We start from the raw sequence: 18,826 nt of genomic DNA, 5'->3' as shown, positions 1-18,826 counted from the left end.
AGGGGCGGGGCCGGCAGAGGGGCGGGGCCGCCGCAGCCGCGGGAGCCGCCGAGAGCGGGATGGGTCCGGCCGGGCTGCGCCGCGCCCGCGGTGAGGAGGAGCGGGACGGGCGGGAGGGGAGCTGGGATCGGGAATATGGGCGTGGGATACGGGAGGCGGCCGCGGTGAGCAAGGCTCTCCGGGGGTTCCTTGGGGCCGCCGTGTGAGGGAGAGCCGGGGGTGGGGGGGTGTGAGGGGTGTGAGGCTTTTCCTGCGTCGTGTGCCCGGGCCCGTCGTGAGGCGGCAGAGCGGGGGCGCCGGGTGGGTGTGCGGCGCCAGGAGCCGCTCTCCTTCAGCCACGAGAAGCTGAGAGGGAAATTTTAATCATAATCCTGTGGGATCAGGGAGGGAGCCGGTGAAGAGCCGGGCGGTGGGCTCGGAGTGGCGGGGGATCCCTTCAGGTGCAAGGACAAAATACAGCGGTTCTAAAGTTGTCAGGTTTGTGGGGGGAGTGGGACGGCCGCCGGCTGAGGGGCGGGCGGGGTTCGCTCCGGGTGGGCTGAGCCATGGAGGGGGCTGCGAATGCGACCCCAGCACCAGCCCCGAGCGGCTCCGGAGAGCCGGGCACGCCGAGCTCGGGGTTCAACAAATCTACCCTGAAACTCGCCCTCAAGTATTTATAAACTGAAAGGGTGATCCTGAGCTATGGCTGTTAAATGCATTGATGGGTTTAACAGGTTGCCCAGAGCAGCTGTGGCTGCCCCATCCCTGGAAGTGTCCAAGGCCAGGCTGGACTGGGCTTGAAGCAGCAGGCTAGTGGGGCTAGAGCTAGCCCATAGCAGGGGCTTTAAGGTCCCTTCCAAACCATTCTGTGATTCCATGTTTTCAAGTCAGCTTGACTAGGTGAACCGAATGTATTCTCTGGGTCGCTTGGCTTAACTCCTCCAAGCAGTAAAATTGGTCTACAGATGGTAAGAAGGTGCTTGATGTGTTGATGGCACCATTACCTGGTGGGGATGATGACAGCCAGCCTCTGTTCAAAGAAAATACAGCTGCAAACTTCATTCAAGGCAGACTGAAACAGTTTGCTGGTGCTTTGATGTACTGTCGAGTGAGCTGCTGCCTGGGTCTACTCTTGATTTACACATGAAACTGAAGCATGGGTTCCTTGGCAGAACAAGGATGTGAACTTGTTGAAGTGGGTCCAGAGGAGGGCACAGAGACACCCCAAGGGCTGGAGCCAGGCTGGGAGAGCTGGGGGTGCTCACCTGGAGAGGAGAAGGCTCCAGGGACACCTCAGAGCCCCTTGCAGGGCCTAAAGGGGCTCCAGGAGAGCTGCAGAGGGACTTGGGACAAGGGATGGAGGGATGTGAGGCTCTGGCACAGGTTGCCCAGAGCACCTGTGGCTGCTCCATCCCTGGCAATGTCCAAGGCCATGTAGATGGGGCTTGGAGCAGCCTGGGATAGTGGAAGGTGTCCCTGACCATTGCAAGGGGGGGAAACAGGATGGGCTTTAAAGTCCCTTCCAGTCCAGACCATTCCAGGATTCCGTGTCTCTTATTTTTAAATTGTGTTTGAGAACTGAACTATTTCCTACACTGTGGATGGATAAATCAATGTGGTACGACTTCCTGTGGAGTAGTAAGGTGAGGAATGAGGGGGGGTTTACTTCGGGAATGCTTATCTCCTGCTGCAGGCTGGCAAATATCAGGGAGTTAATGTATTGCTGTGCATAAAAGTTCTGTGGTGGTCGTTTGGTGAGAAAATTACCTTATGAGATGGATGTGTGGAAATATTGGGCATGGAGCTTGTTGTGATACACACATGGAAGAGAAACAGCTCTGAGAGCAGAGTGCTGGACACTGTTCCGTTTCCTTCTTCCCCTCAGCCAAAAAGACTGTTCCTTATTGTGTGGTTAGGAACGTTTAAATGTTGTTGTTTGGGTGTTGGTGTTGCTTGTCTTTGGTTTTGATCCATGCCAAGACTGCAGGTACTTCTGCCAGGTGTAGCGATGACCTGCACCCTCAGTGCTGCTTCACCTGCTCCAGAGGTGTTTCTTAGGGGGCAAAATCAAGTCCTGCCTGAGCAATGTCTGCTTCTAAAAAATGGTAAAGGTTTATTGTGGCACCCTTCTGCCTTGAGGCTTCCTTATATCAAGCTTCAAAAGACTTGTTCTTAAGTTCTTAGGTGAAAAAGCTCTAATAAATATCCTGCAGCTTGGTACTGTGTTATTATTCTGTGTGTAAAGCATCAATTACAATATCTCCCTAAGTGAAAGGCGCCCCAGGCAGAGGAAATGTCACACACCTTTCTCTCCACCTTTTTCTAGAAGGCAGGAGGAATGAAAGAATGCAGCCCTGTGGAGTCTCCCTTTTCTAACTGGAAATATCAGCCTAGCTGGGTGCCACAGCTGGCTTTCACGTGGTGTAATGGTATTTGAGGAAGTCAAGAATCCTGCTATTTTCAGCAGTTCTTTGTCAAAAACAAAACAAAAAAACCTGCTTAGTTCTCTTCAAGATGAAAAGCAGCCACCACAGGTGGGAGAAGTTAATAAAGTCACTTGCTGCCAGTTCCACATCCAACAGGCAGCTCCAGTGTGGAAGGAGCTGACTGAGCTCTGTGCCTGGGAGAGAAGCAGGGGTAGGGGGTTTGATGCAGGGATTTCTGTATATTTAATCTATACACTCAGTTTCTGATTTTTGACCATCTGGCTGAATTCTGTTGAGTAAGCTGCGTCTACAAATAGTAGAATAGAAGTCAAGCATATGGAAAATCCCTCAGGTGCACAGTGGCTGATTCTAGATGAGAAGGAAACACACAGTTAATGTCACTGCCTGTCCCTTTGCTGTGTGTGGTGATGTGTGTTCCTCACGGGAGCCCTCACAGGCCTGCCTTCTGTGTTGGAGGAGCTTCGAGTGCACGACTGTTTCTTCAGAATCCACATCTCTGGAATGCTCCCAGAGCTACAGCAAATGCCATCAGGGCTCCATATCCCTCCTCTTCCCTGGAACACCCAGCAGGTGGATCTTGAGCTTGTAATGAGCTCTCTCTGCTTCGTTCAGAGAGGAGTTGCTGTGTGGGCTGGAGCAGAAGGGGTGCCCAGGGAGCTGACGCTCTCAGGGCTCAGTGCTGTTGTCACTGTATGTCACAGGATGCTTTGTGAAATGTGGTGGCTGTTGCTGTTTTCCGCTTTCAGGTGTACAAGAATTGAAATACTTTTAATATCTGCTTGAGATGGTTGTTATTTTTGCAGATTTGTTGCTTCAATACATTAACAACTCCAACCTCTGAGCTTTTATCAACTACTCTGGGCTTGGCCAGCTGGAATTGAGCCTCTTTCTGGGTGTTTCCCCATGGATGCTCCAGGTGTGCCTCCACCTATCGATTGGGATTTCTAAGGTCATGCTGCAGTTCAGTGGGTCACTGCTCTTCACCTGAGCTGTCTTTCCTGATATGTTTTTTTAGGCAGATGCTAATAGGAAGTCGAGCAGGGAGCTTGGGCCACTGTGTAGAGCTGGATGGGTGATAGAGGAGCAGACATACTCTCTGGTTAGGTGGTTTCTTTCTGGTAGTTGAACACACCCGTTTATAATTTGAGTGGAACACAAGATTACTTTAAAAACACATCTGTCTTTAATGCTAAAGCCCTGGGAAGATGCACGTCTTGAGCCCGGATGGCCACTGGTAACACCTGAGACTCTGTTCTTACCTGTGCTAATCATCATCTTCAGCCAAATGTGTCAAGTAGCCATCTTTCAGTGCCTTTTCTGATGTGTTTTTTTTCCTTTTTTCCAGGACTTATAGCAGGAGTCCCTGTTGCTTTGAGAAGCACAATGACTGTCTCACAGCCCTGTTTGGAGGAGAGGGTGTAGAAGGTCTGCTGCCACTGCACTCTCCCGAGGTATGAAAGATTTCTAGAGCAGTTGTGAGTTATCAGCTATCATTTTCCCACCGTTTTCTGTGGGTATAATAGTCACTGGCTCCTTTTCCCTGCCTTCCCTTAGCTGGGGAAGCATGGAGGCAATAAACCTGTGGCAGTTAGGTCCAGCAGCTGCCTAGGAGCAGCAGGTCTGTCCAGGCAGCTAAAGGCTGCTGAGCTACAGCTTGTGCCATCCCACTGTTCTGTGGTTGGTGCCTCTGTTTCTGGGCTGTGGGTGATTCTAGACTGAGTTCTGTTCTAGACTCTGTTCTGAGCCTTCCTGCTGTGGAGGTCTCTCACCTTCTCCTGCAGAGGTGCAAGAAGTCCTGGTGAAGGAGGTGAGGTCAGAATAAGCAAGATCCCAGCTAAATGTACTTGAGGAGGCTTCTCCAGCTCTATTTGCACTCACGGGGAGGGTCCCCACCCAGCCTAATCATGTTACAGGTCGTGTTCCAAGGTGCCCTGTGCCTCTTGGCTCGGGTATCTGATACCTGATAGCAGCCCGGGCTTCCTGGGGTGTGCTTGCCCTGCTCCTCTCGCTGCACTCTGGGTTGGATGCTCTGCTGGTAGGTTTTTCCCTGCATTGACTGGCTTTTAGCAGCAGTGAGACTGTGAGAGATCCAGCGATTCCTGACTTTTGCTGCTTGGGTAATGTGATCCTCTGCAGAGAAACTGTCTGATTGCTGGGCCCTGTTTCTCCAAAAATCCCCCAATTCTCAGGTACTCAAACTTTTAAAGTCCTTTCCCCCTTGCTCTTGCTTAGATTTTACAGTGTGATGTCATTTTGAAGTAATTTTTGAGGGAGAATCTATTGCCTATTCATGTTTCACCTCTGGTTTTGGGCTGAAAATGTCAGGGATAAGTTGTCTGAGTGCTCTGATGGTTGAGTTCAACGCCACACTGCGTCATGTTGCCGAGGGCTGTGTCTGCTCAGCAGTGGAATTTGAGTGGGGTGGAATGAACACAGTGCCTCCAACCAGCCATCCACATCCAGCCTTTTGTGTCCTGATGTTCGTGGATGGTATTAGCAGGAGCAGTACAAAGGAATTCCTAAAGGAATTGCAGAAAGCACCCTAATAATGATTTGTTTAGCTCCCTTGAGATGCTGGTTACTGATGCATGTTTGAGGGTTAAAACCCGGGCAGGAGAGGGAGGAATCCTGATGAGGACAGTGAGAGGTGGCTGGGAGCAGGGAAATGCTGAGGACGGAATTGTTCCCATTGCCTGCAGTTCTTGCCTCAGTTCAGCTGGAACAGTCGGCATCCAGGCAGTGGGATGTGATTGCCAGCTTAGCATCAGGCATGTTCTTTCAGCATGCTGCTTCCTTTTCCTTCCTTTCAGTGAGCTAAAACTACTGAATCCTACTTTGTGCACAAAAGTATTTAAAACACTGAGCTATGGGAAACTGTGGAAGCTTTCAATGAGAAAGATTTTGCCCTAATGATTACAAATATAATGTAGGGAAGGGGGATATGGAAAAGAATTTCCATTTAAGCTCTGCAAGGCTCCTAAGACAGGCTTCTTCTCCACAGCACGATTCATTCTGCCTTTACATCTCTGTTTTGTGCTTTAATTGTTGGGAGTTTTGTTGGAGCTCCAAGTTGAATTTACTGCAGTACTGCTGGGAAGCAGCACAGGATGCTGGAAACAGGGACTGCAGAGACTTGTCTCTGCCACTTACTGGGCAAGATATTCTACCTAATAAATCTTCTCTCTATTTGTAAGGAAGAGTTACAACTTCTAGTAAAATCTGTAAAAACTACCTATGTATTGCACTGCTTGATGTGGGGGATCTAAAATGTTCCAATTTTTCTCTATTACAGGTGTGTGGTAAAAATGGTGCAGAAATACCAGTCCCCAGTTCGAGTCTACAAATACCCTTTTGAGCTCGTCATGGCAGTGAGTAGCACTCAGCACTTTCTCTGCTCCAGCTGCTGAGGGCCGGTGGGAGGTGGGGACTGCAGGTTTGGCTGATGTCTGTGTCAGTCCTGCTGCAGGAGCTGAGCCTCAGCTCCCCTCCTTCAATTCTCCAAGGAAAATAAGGATCAGTATCTCAGCATTAAGAATGGAAGCTTAGTTGTTAGAAGGGGGGGAAGAAAAAAAACCTAAGAAAATCCAACCTTCTGTAGTTATTCTTTGACAAGGAAGGAAAAAAAGAAATTGACAGTTAAGCAGGGTCAGTTTGTGGCCTTCTTTGCCATATCACCAAATGTCACTCAGTTCAAAATCTGTCCAGATGTGATCCCCATCAGCACTGTAGTATGGATGCATCTACTGGATGCTGAATAATACTGAGCTTTTTGATTTGGTTAAAGGCTGGAAATCTTAGGAAAAGGTCTTCTGTGTTGTTCCTCCCAATCCACTCTGATTGAACTGTCAGGTGATCTCTTTCCAAATTTTGTGATTTCCACAAGGGGCTTGAGGGCTGTCATTGAAGTTCATTTACTGGGGATGCAGAAGGCTGATGTTGACCATGGGAGCTGCTTTAGGCAGCGTTTCTCTCTGACATTCTGGGCTTTGTCACAATGAGGTGTGAGTCAGATACCCTTCTCAAAGGTTTGCTGTTGCATTTCAAGGCAGCATTTGGGCATTTTTAGAGGAGCCTGCTTATGGAGTCTTGCAAGGTTTTGTTTTGCAATCTGCTGGCCATTTCAGTCAGCTGAAGGGATCCCCAGACTTGGTGTTTGCCACTTTCACCTTCTGCTTCCTCCATTGCCTGCTCCCAGTTCCTTTAGTCTATGGGAGTCTGGGAATGAAGATGGAAAGCTGCAGCCCTTGCAGACAGCTGATGTGATTCCCATGAATGGAATGGAGATCCTCTATTGAGTCCCTCTTGACAATGTGGTCTCCAAGATTCCTGAGAAATACATGCCTTTAGATTTGTTTTGTCCAAAAGAGCCTCCAGTCTTTTATTTCAACAGTCAAAACTGGGGGAATCAGTTTGTTCCTCATTGTGAATAAGGACCCCAAAAGCAGCAGCAGCTGAGAGTGGTTGCTGTTCACTTTGCTGTCTGATCATCCAGATGAACGCTGCTTTTGCTGTCAGTTGAGCTCCTTTCCAAATGCACCCCCTTTTTTCCCAGTTTTACCCAGATTTGCCATGTCTAAACCAGTAACATGCTGCAGAATTGCCCTGACCAGTCTGGGGCCGATGTTTGTGGCAGTGAAGCTTTCCTGGCTGTGCTCTTTGCTCTCCCAGTGCATCCTACCTGAGAATAAGAGACCAGCACCTGTGATGAAGATCCTGGGAGCCTTTGCTCAGTGCATAACTCTCCACATTTCTGTTGTCTCTTTTAGTAGGACAAAGCTACCACCAGATGCTCCTCAGTAGATTGGCTGCTAATTGAGGAGGGCTGCCTTGAGACAAATCCTTTGTAAGCTTGTTAGCACATGTCTAAAGGCTTAATTTTGAAGTGGTTTAGTTTTATTTGTTTTCAGTTTTTCAGTATTACAGAACTTAAAATTCCCTGGGAATTGAGGGCTGGCATTGTAAATGTCATCCTTTAGTTGTTCAGCAAATCTTAGCAAAGTTGTTAGTTCTCTTTCCAATGAACAGGTTCCTTTTGCAGGGTCACCCCGCAGACTGTGCTGTGGAGTAGGGAGCTGAATATAGAGCCCTTAGCCCCCTCCTCCCCCACGATGTCCTGTGAAAATCCTGTGTTCCCAGCAGGATCTGCTGTTGTAGAGCAGCATTTCAGTCTTGTGGTGGTCCGTGCAGGCTGAGCTGGATGCAGACATGGTTACACCACAGTTGCTGTGTTCAGACGGAGGCTCCCGTTGGTGTGGAGGCAGCGCGGATCTCACGGATCTCACGGAGCTGTCGGGTACCAGCTGTCAGTTGCTGGAAGTTTTGCAGGGAAGAGTGGGTGTGCAGTGAAGCTGTTTTGCTCCTCAGCACGTGGCATTGCTCTTAATCTCCTTCACCATAAATCTGACAGCAGCTTCCTCAGCACTGAGATTCAGCTGCTTTCATCTTTTCCCTCAAATGCTGTGTGGGAACCTTTGGAGTGCTGAGGTCTCAGGCTGTGGTAGGAAAGCAGAGGATGCAGGGGTGACCCCAAGACACCCCTATATTTTACAGATCTTTGGGCACCCTTCAGTCTGATACACTTGTGCTTAATTCCTCACAGGGGAGGGTAATCCCTCACAACACAGCCTGAACAGAACACAGGAAGTAAATTGGGAAAAGTATTTTTCCCTCAGAACCTCCACTGTTTGGACCCTACTACAGAAAGTAGTGGGTGTGCTTTGCTCACAGAGGAGAGTTTGAGAAATAGGGTTGCCACAGCCAACTTTGGCAAGCAATTCCTTGCTTCCTGGCCTGGCTCACACAAGTGGTGTTTCCCTGGCCCTTTGTGGAGCCCATCCTCAGGGCTGTTCCTCAGGAGTTCTCCAAGGAGAGACTTGTGGACTTGTGCAGAGGCCATGTGTGTGCCTGGGGCTTTGCTCCAGGGCTGAGCTGGGCTTTTCCTGGTGATACCTTTGTTATTGTGTGTCAGGGTAATTGTCTCTGGATTTACACTCTGCCATTTGCTAATGCTCCCACAGCTTGGGCTGGAGCATTTGCAGGCAGGAGATTTTACGTGTATTCCAAGTCCTTGCAAGGACATTCCCCTCCTTGCTGTCTTTGCCAGTCCTGTGCATTTGAGGAAGTAAAAAGGAATCAGCTTAACAAGTCTTGTCATTTGGGAGTTCTGAATTTTTTCTTTTTTCTTGTCCTTACTTCTAAAAAAGATTTAAGCAAAGGGTAGTTTTTCCACACCTGCCCAAGGTCAGTGTAGTCATGTCCACCTGCTTTGTTCCTAACTTGGATTCACATTAATGGATCAAAAGTATTATGCTCTTCAAACACATATTCAGTGCCTGACACCTTCATGCCCTGTACTTGAAACGAACCTTGCCTTCCATTATGCTTTGTTATCTTGTTGTGTTTTTCCTTTCTATTTTATCTTTTTTGTCTGTGTCCTCTTTTAAATGGAGCTGTTCCTCCCATGGATTGTCCATGCCTCTCTGGGCCTCGTCTTCCCTTCAATTAGATCAGTGGGTTTGACATTGCATATCTTCTAATTTTATCTCATAGCCAAGAACATTCCCAAGTATAAACTTACTTTTCATTTTCTTTCCGTTGTAGTTCGAAAGCTAAAAGAGATTTTTGAAAAATGTTGTAATGGGTGAAAAATCCAGAAGGAGAGGTACCTGTGCCACATACAGGCAAATATTTCTGAGCCTCCTGTGATATATTGGGGATGAGAATTTGGCTTGGGTGAGCAAATCCAATATGCAGGAAACAGCTGAGAGAGAGAGAGATTGCATATTTAATGTTATTTGCAATGAATTATTAGGTTAGATGAGATAGGTGTAGCTGGAGGGTTTCAGCTTTGAACAGGGCAGGGAGTTGTGCTCCTGTTATTTTTAGTAGTGCCTCAGCCCTTCATGCTCACGGTTGACTTCAGCCATTTTCACACACTTTAGAGGACTTATAGGATTAGGTCCCTAAAGCTACAGGTTGGGAATAACCCCCCAGAGACCTTACAGGGTCTTCTGTATGTGATGGATAATTTCAGTTGCTGCATTAGTTGTGCAGATGAGAAATCTGTGACAACACTTGTCAATGATTTGCTCCTCTTGCCACAGTGCACTTCATGTTCAGCTCTCACTGCTAAGAGCAGTTTATGGCTTCTGCTGCAAGAGAGGGATCTTTCTGCACTACTATATAAAAATAAACCATGATTTTGGGGAAAAAGAACAAAGATCAGGTATTGGGAGGTTTGCAGGAGCATCAGCTCCTATTGCCTGTGCAGTTGTATTTTGTGCTTGAGACAAAACTGCTGTGGAGCCCCACATGTGCCTGATGTGAGTCAGTGCTGCTTTCTGCTTGACCTCATTTCTTGGTGCTGCCCACGGCATGTGCTGACACATATCTGAGCAGCTGGGAGCCCGAGCTCTTGGACACACACACATGAAGAGCCTTGGTGTGTGTTTCTGTGCTGGCTGAGTGCTTCTCATCAGGCCAGGGCAGCTCTGCTCCTGCAGCAAGAATTTGGGTGGGGGTGGCTCCTCTGAGGTTGCCTTTTGGTGTGGGGATGTTTCTCATTTCCAGCATCGTTCTGAGTCTCTGATAGACCTGTGGCAGCTCATGAATCCCCTGCATGGCTCTGCAAGTGAAAGCTCCAACATCTGAGCTCCTGGCCTGCACTTCCAAGCAGCTCCCTGACTCTTCTGGTTTTAGTGGCAATTCAGTGTTCTTTGAATCACAGAACAGTTTGGGTTGAAGGGACTTTAAAGCTCATCCCATCCCACCCCCTGCCATTGGCAGAGACGCCTTTTGCTGTCTCAGGCTGCTCCAAGCCCTGTCCAGCCTGGCCTGGGACACTCCCAGGGATCCAGGGGCAGCCACAGCTTCTCTGGGCACCCTGTGCCAGGGCCTGCCCACCCTCCCAGGGAGCAATTCCTTCCCAATATCCCATCTAACTCTGCCCTGTGGCGGGGTGAAATCATTCCCCTTTGTCGTATTACTCCAAAGTCTGTCTCCAGATTTGTAGGTCTCCAATGTTCTTTACATTTAGTTGATCTGCAGTTTTTTATTTCACGGGCAAGACAAAGTAGGAAATTAACAGTGCATGGTTCTGCTCCAGCTCAGTACAGTTTGAGTGTCAGAGGTTCTAATGAGCTGAGTGACAAATTTAATTCAGGCTATGAATGCTGCAAGTTTATTTAAAGTCAGAACTTGCTTCTCATGGAGTAAGCAGCAGAAATATTCCTTCTCCATCATCTTTACTCACTCATCCTGTACACAGGGCCATACCCATGGAAAGCAAACATCCACTGTCCCAGTGTGAGATGTCCTTCTCTTGTCTGTTCTCTTGCCTGACTCTCAGGAGCAGTCCTGATGGTTGTCACTGGATTTGGCAGTGATCTTCACTGCTGTCCCTCAGTCATCAGCCTGCTCTGCACTGCACACTGGCAAAGCTTTTGCTCCTTTCCAACAGCTGAGGATCTGGCTTGAGGGTTACAAGCAAGAGTCACCATCCAGGACAACTAAAATCAAAATGCATCACTCATTTCATAACCATTCTAACCTTCTTCTGTGTCACCAGTTTTAGGAGGGTTCTAGATGTAGGCTAATTGAAAACAGCTCCTTGCTGTTTGGCTGTCAGGCTTAGCTGCAGGAGAAGAAACTGAATGCTGGAGATCAGGTCCTGACAGCCAGAACTGCTTTCCATACACTTTTCCAAACTTATTTTCCTTTTCAGCATCAACATGCATTATGTTAAAGTTTTTAGATTTTAAATAGCTTTATTTAATGACTTCTTCCTGTTGCCTTTAGCAGATTGAATGTATAAAGAGACTGCTTAAATCCTGGTGTGCTGAATGTGCTCTCTTCCCTAGTGCTGTGGTGTCTTAAAGGGTTTGATATTTCACTGGCTGATGAAGTGATGCCCCTGCAACAGAACCTCTGAGCCCTCTTTTGCTGCTTAACACCCAAACAGCTTGGGCTGTGCTGGTAACAGATGGATGGTATGAGAGCTGTACAATGCACAAGCATGCTGATGTCTAGCAGGGGTCACATCAGCTCTGTGGGTTTGTTCAGAGTGACAGTTCAGTGTGTGTGTTCACAGCCCAGCCAGGCCTCAAAGGCTGCTGCTGTCTTGCTTCCTAAGTGCTGCAGATTGTCAGGTCACCTACAGTGCCATGTCCTACAGTGCCAGGGCACTGATGCACCACAGAGGACACTTTGGGGGGTTCCTGACTGCTGAGTTGTAATTACAGGCTGGAATCCCCATCTGGAGCTCCAAATTGCACTATTATGCTGTTGTCACAGCCTGGTTTTAAATAAAGTAGAATCTTAACTAAAATAGTTGATGCTGGTTCATAATCTCTACTTTCAAGTGTGAGCTCTGGAGCCAGGAGAGCACTTGCTGCAGGGAAGCAGAGCAGTTTCTGGCTGCTGGAATCCTCAGCAGCAGCAGTGAAGGCACAGAGGGCTGTGTGGAGCAGCCAGGGGGGTTGGGGTGGAGCTCTCAGTGCAGCAGCTGCAGGAGTGCCAGGGGAGAGGATCCTGGTGCCCTCTGTGTCCCTGGGTGGCTGCAAGTGACACAGGGAAGAGCTCTGCAGTGTACCCAGTGCTTGGAAGCTTCTTTCCAGCTGCTGTGACACAGGTAATGGCACAGCTTTTAGTTACTGCCTGAAATGGTATTGCTGGCTGGCAGGACCCTGGAGATGGAAAATCAGTGTGCAAGGGGGGAAAATGCTTCAAAGCAGGTGCTCTTTGGTGTCAACCCATGCCACACATGACATGAAATGTCTTGATAGTAACCTAAGCTGTATTTAAGAAATCTCTGCAAAACAGGATCTGCTTTTTTTGTTATTGATTATTATAGATATAGGTTATAGATTTTTATTGATATATAGATTGTTTGGCACATGAAACTTGACAATTCCTCCTTGGATATGGATGGTGTGCCTGCAGCCATGGGCTGTGCCAGGTATTGTAAAGAAGGCAGGTTCCCTCATCCCTTTTTTTTTTTGCCATGTTTGGAAGGTGAGTTTGCTGTGACTGCCAGAAGCTACTGGGTTAACATTTTATGCACTTAGAGATAATCTAGTGTTGACTCAAAGACATGATGCTTCAGTGTGACTTGAAGGCTTGAAACTCTGCTGTCAAGATACACTAAAAATATCCCCTCATCTTCCTGCTGAACAGCATTTGGCACCAGGAGCCTGGGAGTGATGCTCTGTATGTCAGCTGGGCTGGCTCTGCATTGGGGGGCTCAGCCCCGGGCCCTGCCACCTCCTCCCTTGGCATGAAGCAGGTTGAGAGTGAGCAATGGTTGGGAAAGAGCTGACATTTCTCCTGGGATATCGTGGTGTGGGATGTTTCCCCTCAAGCGAATAGAAAGTGTTCGGTGCGTGCTGTTTGTCACAGCTGCTGGGTGATGGAAGAGCTGCTTATTCTTTGGGAGCTCTGGAGAACTGCTGGCAACATCTGCACATCTCCCTGTGTTTTGTGAGGACAACAGAGGACTCAGAGCTTTGCTTTGCCACTGCTCAGGCTCCATTTGCTGGGCAGGATGGTGCTGGAACCATGTGTGGACTGGAGAGGGTTTACACTAATTCCAAGGGTCTGTACAGGTTTACTCACCTTCTCCAGCTGCAGCATGGAGGCTATTTCCTGGAAGGATGGGCTGTGTCTCAAGTTTAATCTGGTGGGTGCTGGCTGGTGCAGGGATGGCTGAGCTCTGAAGGGAGCTCCAGTTCAGAGGCACAGCACAAGGAAACCCCTCCAGCTCTGCTATATCAGCTTTGTCTCATCTTCCAGTAGTGACCAAAACACCCTTCTCTACTGAACACGTGGGTGCAGAAGACAAATTATAAACTCTTCAGCAGGGGCTAAAAGAGGTGGTAAAATTTAGAATCATATTTAATTCTTACATCTCAACCAGTATGGGCTTGTTTTAACTGCTAAGCACAGTGACCTGCCCAAGTCTGACCCTGAATCGTGGCCAATTTGTATAAATTCTCACTGCAGCTTCTGGCAATGACAGAGTGTCCTTCCAAGTAGCCATTAGTTTGTGAGCCAGCCTGTTTGATTTTACGGTGAATCATCAAGCAGTGAATGTGTGATGTGACACTTGACTGCTGTGTTTTGCTCTTTCAGGTGTTAGTCACACGAGATCTCTGCCTCCTTGCCTTCCCATTTGGTTTCTCTCTCTCTCTCCACTCTGGGCTGTGGCAAGCAGTGGTTCCTGGATAAGGTGTCGCTTCTACAGATTTTTGCAAAGGCCAAAGCCTTGTGCTGTTGGTGACCCCAGCTGCTCCACACAGAGTTCCCTCACCCAGCAGAGGAGAGAGAAGGCTGCAGCAGCAGCAGGACAGCTTGAATGGGATATTGTTGCTTCTCAGACAGGAGGTCAGGCACGTTGGTGGCTTCCTGGGAGGGCTTTGTGCAGCTGCAGTGCAGGGCCTGGGTTTAGGGCATTTGCTGTGGCCCTCAGTTGTGTCTGTATTGCAATAGATGCTGTTGCTCCCTGAATTGTTTCTTTCACCAAAATCTGAAGGAATGAGGCAAATAATTGGCTGTGGTCCAGGCAGAGATAACACTGGGTCAATGTTTGCAGTCTGGGTGCTGTTGTCCCATGCACTTCTCACTGTCAAATCTTTTTCCTCTGGCCAGCAGAAGTGTTTCTTTTTTTCCCTCAGGTCCCAAAGACTTTTACTGTGCATACTCTGCACCTCCTTGAAATGAAGTTCTCTTTTTCCCTGAATCAGTGCTTTTCTGTACCCTAAATATGCATTTGGTGCCTCCCACATTGTTCCTTGTATATTTTATCTTACTTTGTGGCTAGTGGGAAGCTGGTATCTGATCTGTTCAAAGCACGTGGATTATTGTGTCTGGTGTGTGCAGACTCTGTGGTTCCCTTCAGCACTGAGACCAAGCAGTAGGAGGGACTGCAGGATGAAATTCCTCTTTCCTAGAAGGCCTGAATCTGCAGAAGAATATTTATGTATCATCAGAGCTGCTCAAAAGCTGTTCCAAATGCATCCTCTTCCTACTTAAAAGTGATGAGATGTCTTCATCTTGCTTCTCATCACCTCTTTTCAAAGGGACGATGATCTGGGCATCTTCAGCTCAAAATCTGGTATTGTAACTCCTCACTTCCCTTCCTCTAAACACAGGGGTTCCTTTTTCCTGGAAACCTGCACATGGATGTAACATAAACTTGAAGAATCTCATAATTAATACAGATTTAAACACTGGTCATGAAGATTTGGAGTGTTTTAGCACAAGGATGAAGTCTTCTCCTTGTCACATATTCATGTAATATTGACTATAAATTCTGTCTACATCAGGTGCATCACAATTAAGTTTCTTTGTGCTCCACACAATGCAATTTAATTTTCCCCCCACAGCTTTTATATTCTTGGGGGTCCCATCTAACAGAAGCACATGGAAACCACTTGAGACCCAGCAGGCTGGAAGGAATCACCTCGGGATGTGCAGGGGTTTGGCTGCTGAGGTGTTTTGTTTCCTGCTGTAATTCAGTGGTTACACTTCCCTGTTGTTGTGCATTCCTGAGGCCTCTGTGGTGTAATTGATTTCAAGGTCACTTCCTAGAAAACCCTGCCAAAGAGAAACAGGAGTAGCTGTTAGAAAGATGCTGCCTGCTGGCCATGGCCTGTGGGTCCAGTAGGAACAGCAGGGACACAGCTCTCAGAGAGGAGGGCAGGAACACTCTGGCACTGGCAGGACCTCTGGAGCTGGGAGTGTGCAGGACCTGCAGGGGAAGGGGCTGAGCACATGGTGTAGGGGGAGCGTAGAGGAGGGTAATTTCCTCTTTTCTCTATGGCTGTGAGGCTTTAGAATGTCACTTTTGGGGCTTGACACTTGTGTTTTGTATCATTTGTTCTTGTTTGGCATCTGGCTGACCTTTGGAGTACTCCTCTCACAGGAGATGTGGGGTTTGTACTGGTTACTGAGTATTTAGCCAACAGTTTAGAACATTTCCAAGCATGGCTTCCTGCGTTGTGCTCAAGCTCTCTTCTCACAAGCTTTTTTCACTTTTCAGTGTTGTGTTGGTCCCATAATCCATTTGGGGATGGATATTTACCAGACCAGAAAAAATCACTTGGATACATTTGCCAGGAGATCACAGGGCAAAAGCTTGGTCAGGGCACTCTGCTGATTTCACAGTCAGCCATAGCACTGTTAATGATCGCTCCTTGTAATTAATCATTTGTCAGCTTCAGTGGCACTGAGGGGTCTTTGTTGGGATGCAGATGTCACTATAACCATTGGAAATATCCTTACCCTAGTTTGGGCTCCCTTCAGTGTGAAAGGAAAATGTGACACCATTGAACCTTTGAGATCTTTGACTTTCCTGCATATTTAAACTTTTCAGCTAGAAATGGTTTTGCTTGTATTTTTTTTAAATTTAATTTTGTCTTCGTTGAATTTTTTCATTCTGGTGAATGGTATCTAAATGCTTATTTTTTCTTTACATTTAGATGCACCCAAAATAATTGGTTATAGTTCTAAGCAAAAGATCTTGATGAGTTCAAACAGATTCCAGGTCCCTCTGTCTTCACTCAGCCCTCTTGTGAAATTTAATGTGTGATTTCACTTTCAGGAGTGCAGAGATTTAAATGACTCTTTGAACTGTTGGTCACAGTCCACTACAACAAAAACACTGATTTTTGCAACGATTCTTTTGTCAGAAATCTGGGAAAAAACAACTTGATTTAGGGAAGGACACTGGTGGGCCTGAGCCAGCACCTCTTCTGAAATGGTTGGTTTGGGTATGAGGTGTTAATCCCAGTGGGGTTTAGAGGAAGGGAGGGAGTGGCTTTGTGGCACCGTTAATTTTGTTGTGCATATATATATTTGAAATATATATATATATATATATCTGATCTCCTGTTGGAGACTTTAGTCATCCCAATGTCTGTCTGAGGTGCAGACCCACAGTAGGGCTTTTAACACCCAGTGCTGGCACAACACTGCTGTTGTTCCTTCTGGGAAGGGAGAGGCACAGAAGTGAGAGACAAATCCTGGTTCCTGTATCCTGCTCAGTGCAGAGCTCCTGCAGGAAGGAGCTGGAAGAGCAAGTGCAGGCAGCCACAGCATTAAAACAATTAATACTGAATACTCTGTGCCTTTAATTTCTGTGGGATGTTCTGTTGTCCACCTTGGACTGCAAAATCCCAGAGGAGGATACATAGCAGCCTTGTGATGGCTCGAAAAAAATTAAGTATTTCTCTGTCTTTATAACCTTCCTCAGTTTCCCTGTTGGAGCAGCAATGGGCTGTTGCACAGAGATGATGATTTTGATAAGAGGATGCTGGGTGCAGAAATGGGCTGCTCTCCTGCTCAGCTCAGGCTGCAGGGGTGGAAAGTTTGGGTGCTCTGGGAACAGCTTTGCTGTGACTGCAGCGTGGGGCTTCAGCTGTCCTTCATGTGATCTCAGGCATCTTCCCTGCTGTATTTTTAGAGCTGTTGTGCAAAGAAGATTAGCAAAGGACTTAATATCGATGTGGATATGGATTCTTTCTCAAATATGGCAATGTTCCCCCTATTTAGGTGATGTGTTTGGGCTTGTGTCACAGTTATATCACCAGGCTGTGCACTGCCATGTGCCTCTGCCCTGGCCTCTCTTCCTGCTCCAGATGTTTAGTTCGCTGAAAAAGTGGCTGCACTCATAGTCCTGGTCTTACTTTTGCTGGATCTAATGACATTTTATTTGGGAGCTTGTTTCCAGCTGGATCAAGTCCCTACTTAGTGGAGAAAGAAGCAAGGAAGTTGAGATCCAGTGGTTTACCTTCAGATGGGAGCCACAGGCACCTGGATTCAGTGGTAGTTTCAGACTGGCTCTTGTGGCCTCTCTGTGGTGAGGGGGCACTTACAGGTGAAGCTGTGCAAGTGAGGCCTTTGGAGGGTCCTGCTCCCAGAGGAACAGCTCTTGTTTGTCTGGAAACTCCCTCAAATGTTGCTGGCACAGCTGCACCCCTGAAAGAGCAGAATCACTGGATAATTTGGGTGGGAAGGGACCTTAAAGCCCATCCAGTCCCACCCCTGCCATGGCAGGGACAACTTCCACTATCCCAGGCTGCTCCAAGCCCCATCCAGCCTGGCCTTGGACATTTCCAGGGATCAGGGGCAGCCACAGCTGCTCTGGGCACCCTGTGCCAGGGCCTCAACATCCTCACAGGGAAGAATTTCTTCCTAATATCTGACTTAAGTGTGTCCTCTTTTAGTTTAAGACCCTCTCCCATTGTCCTATGGGAGTCCTATCACACTGCCTACCCTTGCTGTGGAGTTAATTGGGGCAGCCTTCTCTCAGGAAAGGGCATTCAGTGACATTTTTTGCAAGTGTGTTAAGGGCACATGTATGGAGTGACATGGGACAAACTGCTCAAAACCAGTTGCTAAATATTCTGGTATCCCAGTGGCCTCTGAAGGTGTTCTCAGCATGCACTGCCCAACCACTTGGGACTCCAGTAACTTAGAGTGGGTGGCCTGAAGAGATACATTTTGTGTGTGCTGGAACAGAAGAGACCAGCAAGGTGAAGGCTTTGGCCTCAGGATAGCCCTGGATGGTGCTTTGGAGTCTGGAGGGTTGGGAGAGGGCAGGTGGGAGCGCAGATAGGAGGTGTTGACTGTGCCTGGGCAGGTGAATGGGCTGGCAGGTGCAGGGAAGAGAGCAGGTACTGAGGTGTGCAGCCCTGGAGCAAAGGGCACCAGGAGAGGATGGCTGGGAGTGTCCTGTGGCAATGCCTGACACAGATCCATGAATTCCCATCCTAACAAATAAAGCTGCTTAAAGCAGCGAGTGTGGTTCTCTTGGCTGGAGCCAGGTGGATCTGTGTTAGAAACGGTCACTTACCATGGGAATTCTGGATTGATCTAAGCTGGTTTTGTTATTCCTGTGCTGAGGAGTGAAAGTCACAGGTAGAAGAACATGGGAAAAGTTCTCTGAGAAGTGTGGCAAAGCAAGCAGGACAGTGCTGAGGGACTGGGAGAGCAGGGTTTCAAACCTGCGTGCTTCGCTCTGGCCAGGGCTCCAGCTGGCAGCTGCCTGCACTTCCCTCCTGATACTGGAGCAACACAACAATCTGAAATAACTTCTTTCCCGTCCAGAGGTCCAGGAGCAGGAGATATGGAATGTGTCCTTAAGTGCCTGGGCTATTTTGGGAGCAGGGCACATGAATCTGTGCAGGGGCATCCAGGCTTTGCATTGCTGTGCTAACGGGGAGCTGACAGCACAGCTCCAGCATCAGTGTTTGCTTTTGGGGCAGAGAACTCATGAATATTTTTATTTTTCTGTGCTGTATAAAATGATGGTGTCTTCTGGAAGAAGGGAAGATGACAGCAGTTCCTATAGGAATTGCCTTGGAATGATGGTCAAAACATCTTATGATGGAGATGTGGAG

At 48.0% G+C, this 18,826-nt stretch overlaps 1 protein-coding gene across 8 annotated transcripts in view; it reads left to right on the top strand.

Moving 5' to 3' along the window:
• SEC14L5 (SEC14 like lipid binding 5) overlaps nt 1-18,826 on the top strand; it is a 40,456-nt gene that overhangs the window by 627 nt on the left and 21,003 nt on the right. The window contains exons 1-4 of one of the 8 annotated variants that reach the window (XM_086854570.1): nt 79-164; nt 3,233-3,345; nt 3,775-3,880; nt 5,722-5,797. In XM_086854570.1, coding sequence (XP_086710696.1) covers nt 5,735-5,797 — 63 coding nt within the window. In that variant the 5' untranslated portion in view covers nt 79-164; nt 3,233-3,345; nt 3,775-3,880; nt 5,722-5,734. Of the gene's footprint in view, nt 1; nt 478-1,179; nt 1,626-3,232; nt 3,346-3,401; nt 3,664-3,774; nt 3,881-5,721; nt 5,798-18,826 lie in introns of those variants that run through there. The other 7 variants (XM_086854571.1, XM_086854573.1, XM_086854569.1 and 4 more) reach the window with 7 other exon arrangements.

This window comes from Cyanistes caeruleus, chromosome 17 (assembly GCF_971803275.1).
Source record: "Cyanistes caeruleus chromosome 17, bCyaCae1.hap1.1, whole genome shotgun sequence".
Lineage (NCBI taxonomy): Eukaryota > Metazoa > Chordata > Aves > Passeriformes > Paridae > Cyanistes > Cyanistes caeruleus.
This window is presented reverse-complemented; position numbering and strand designations above follow the sequence as displayed.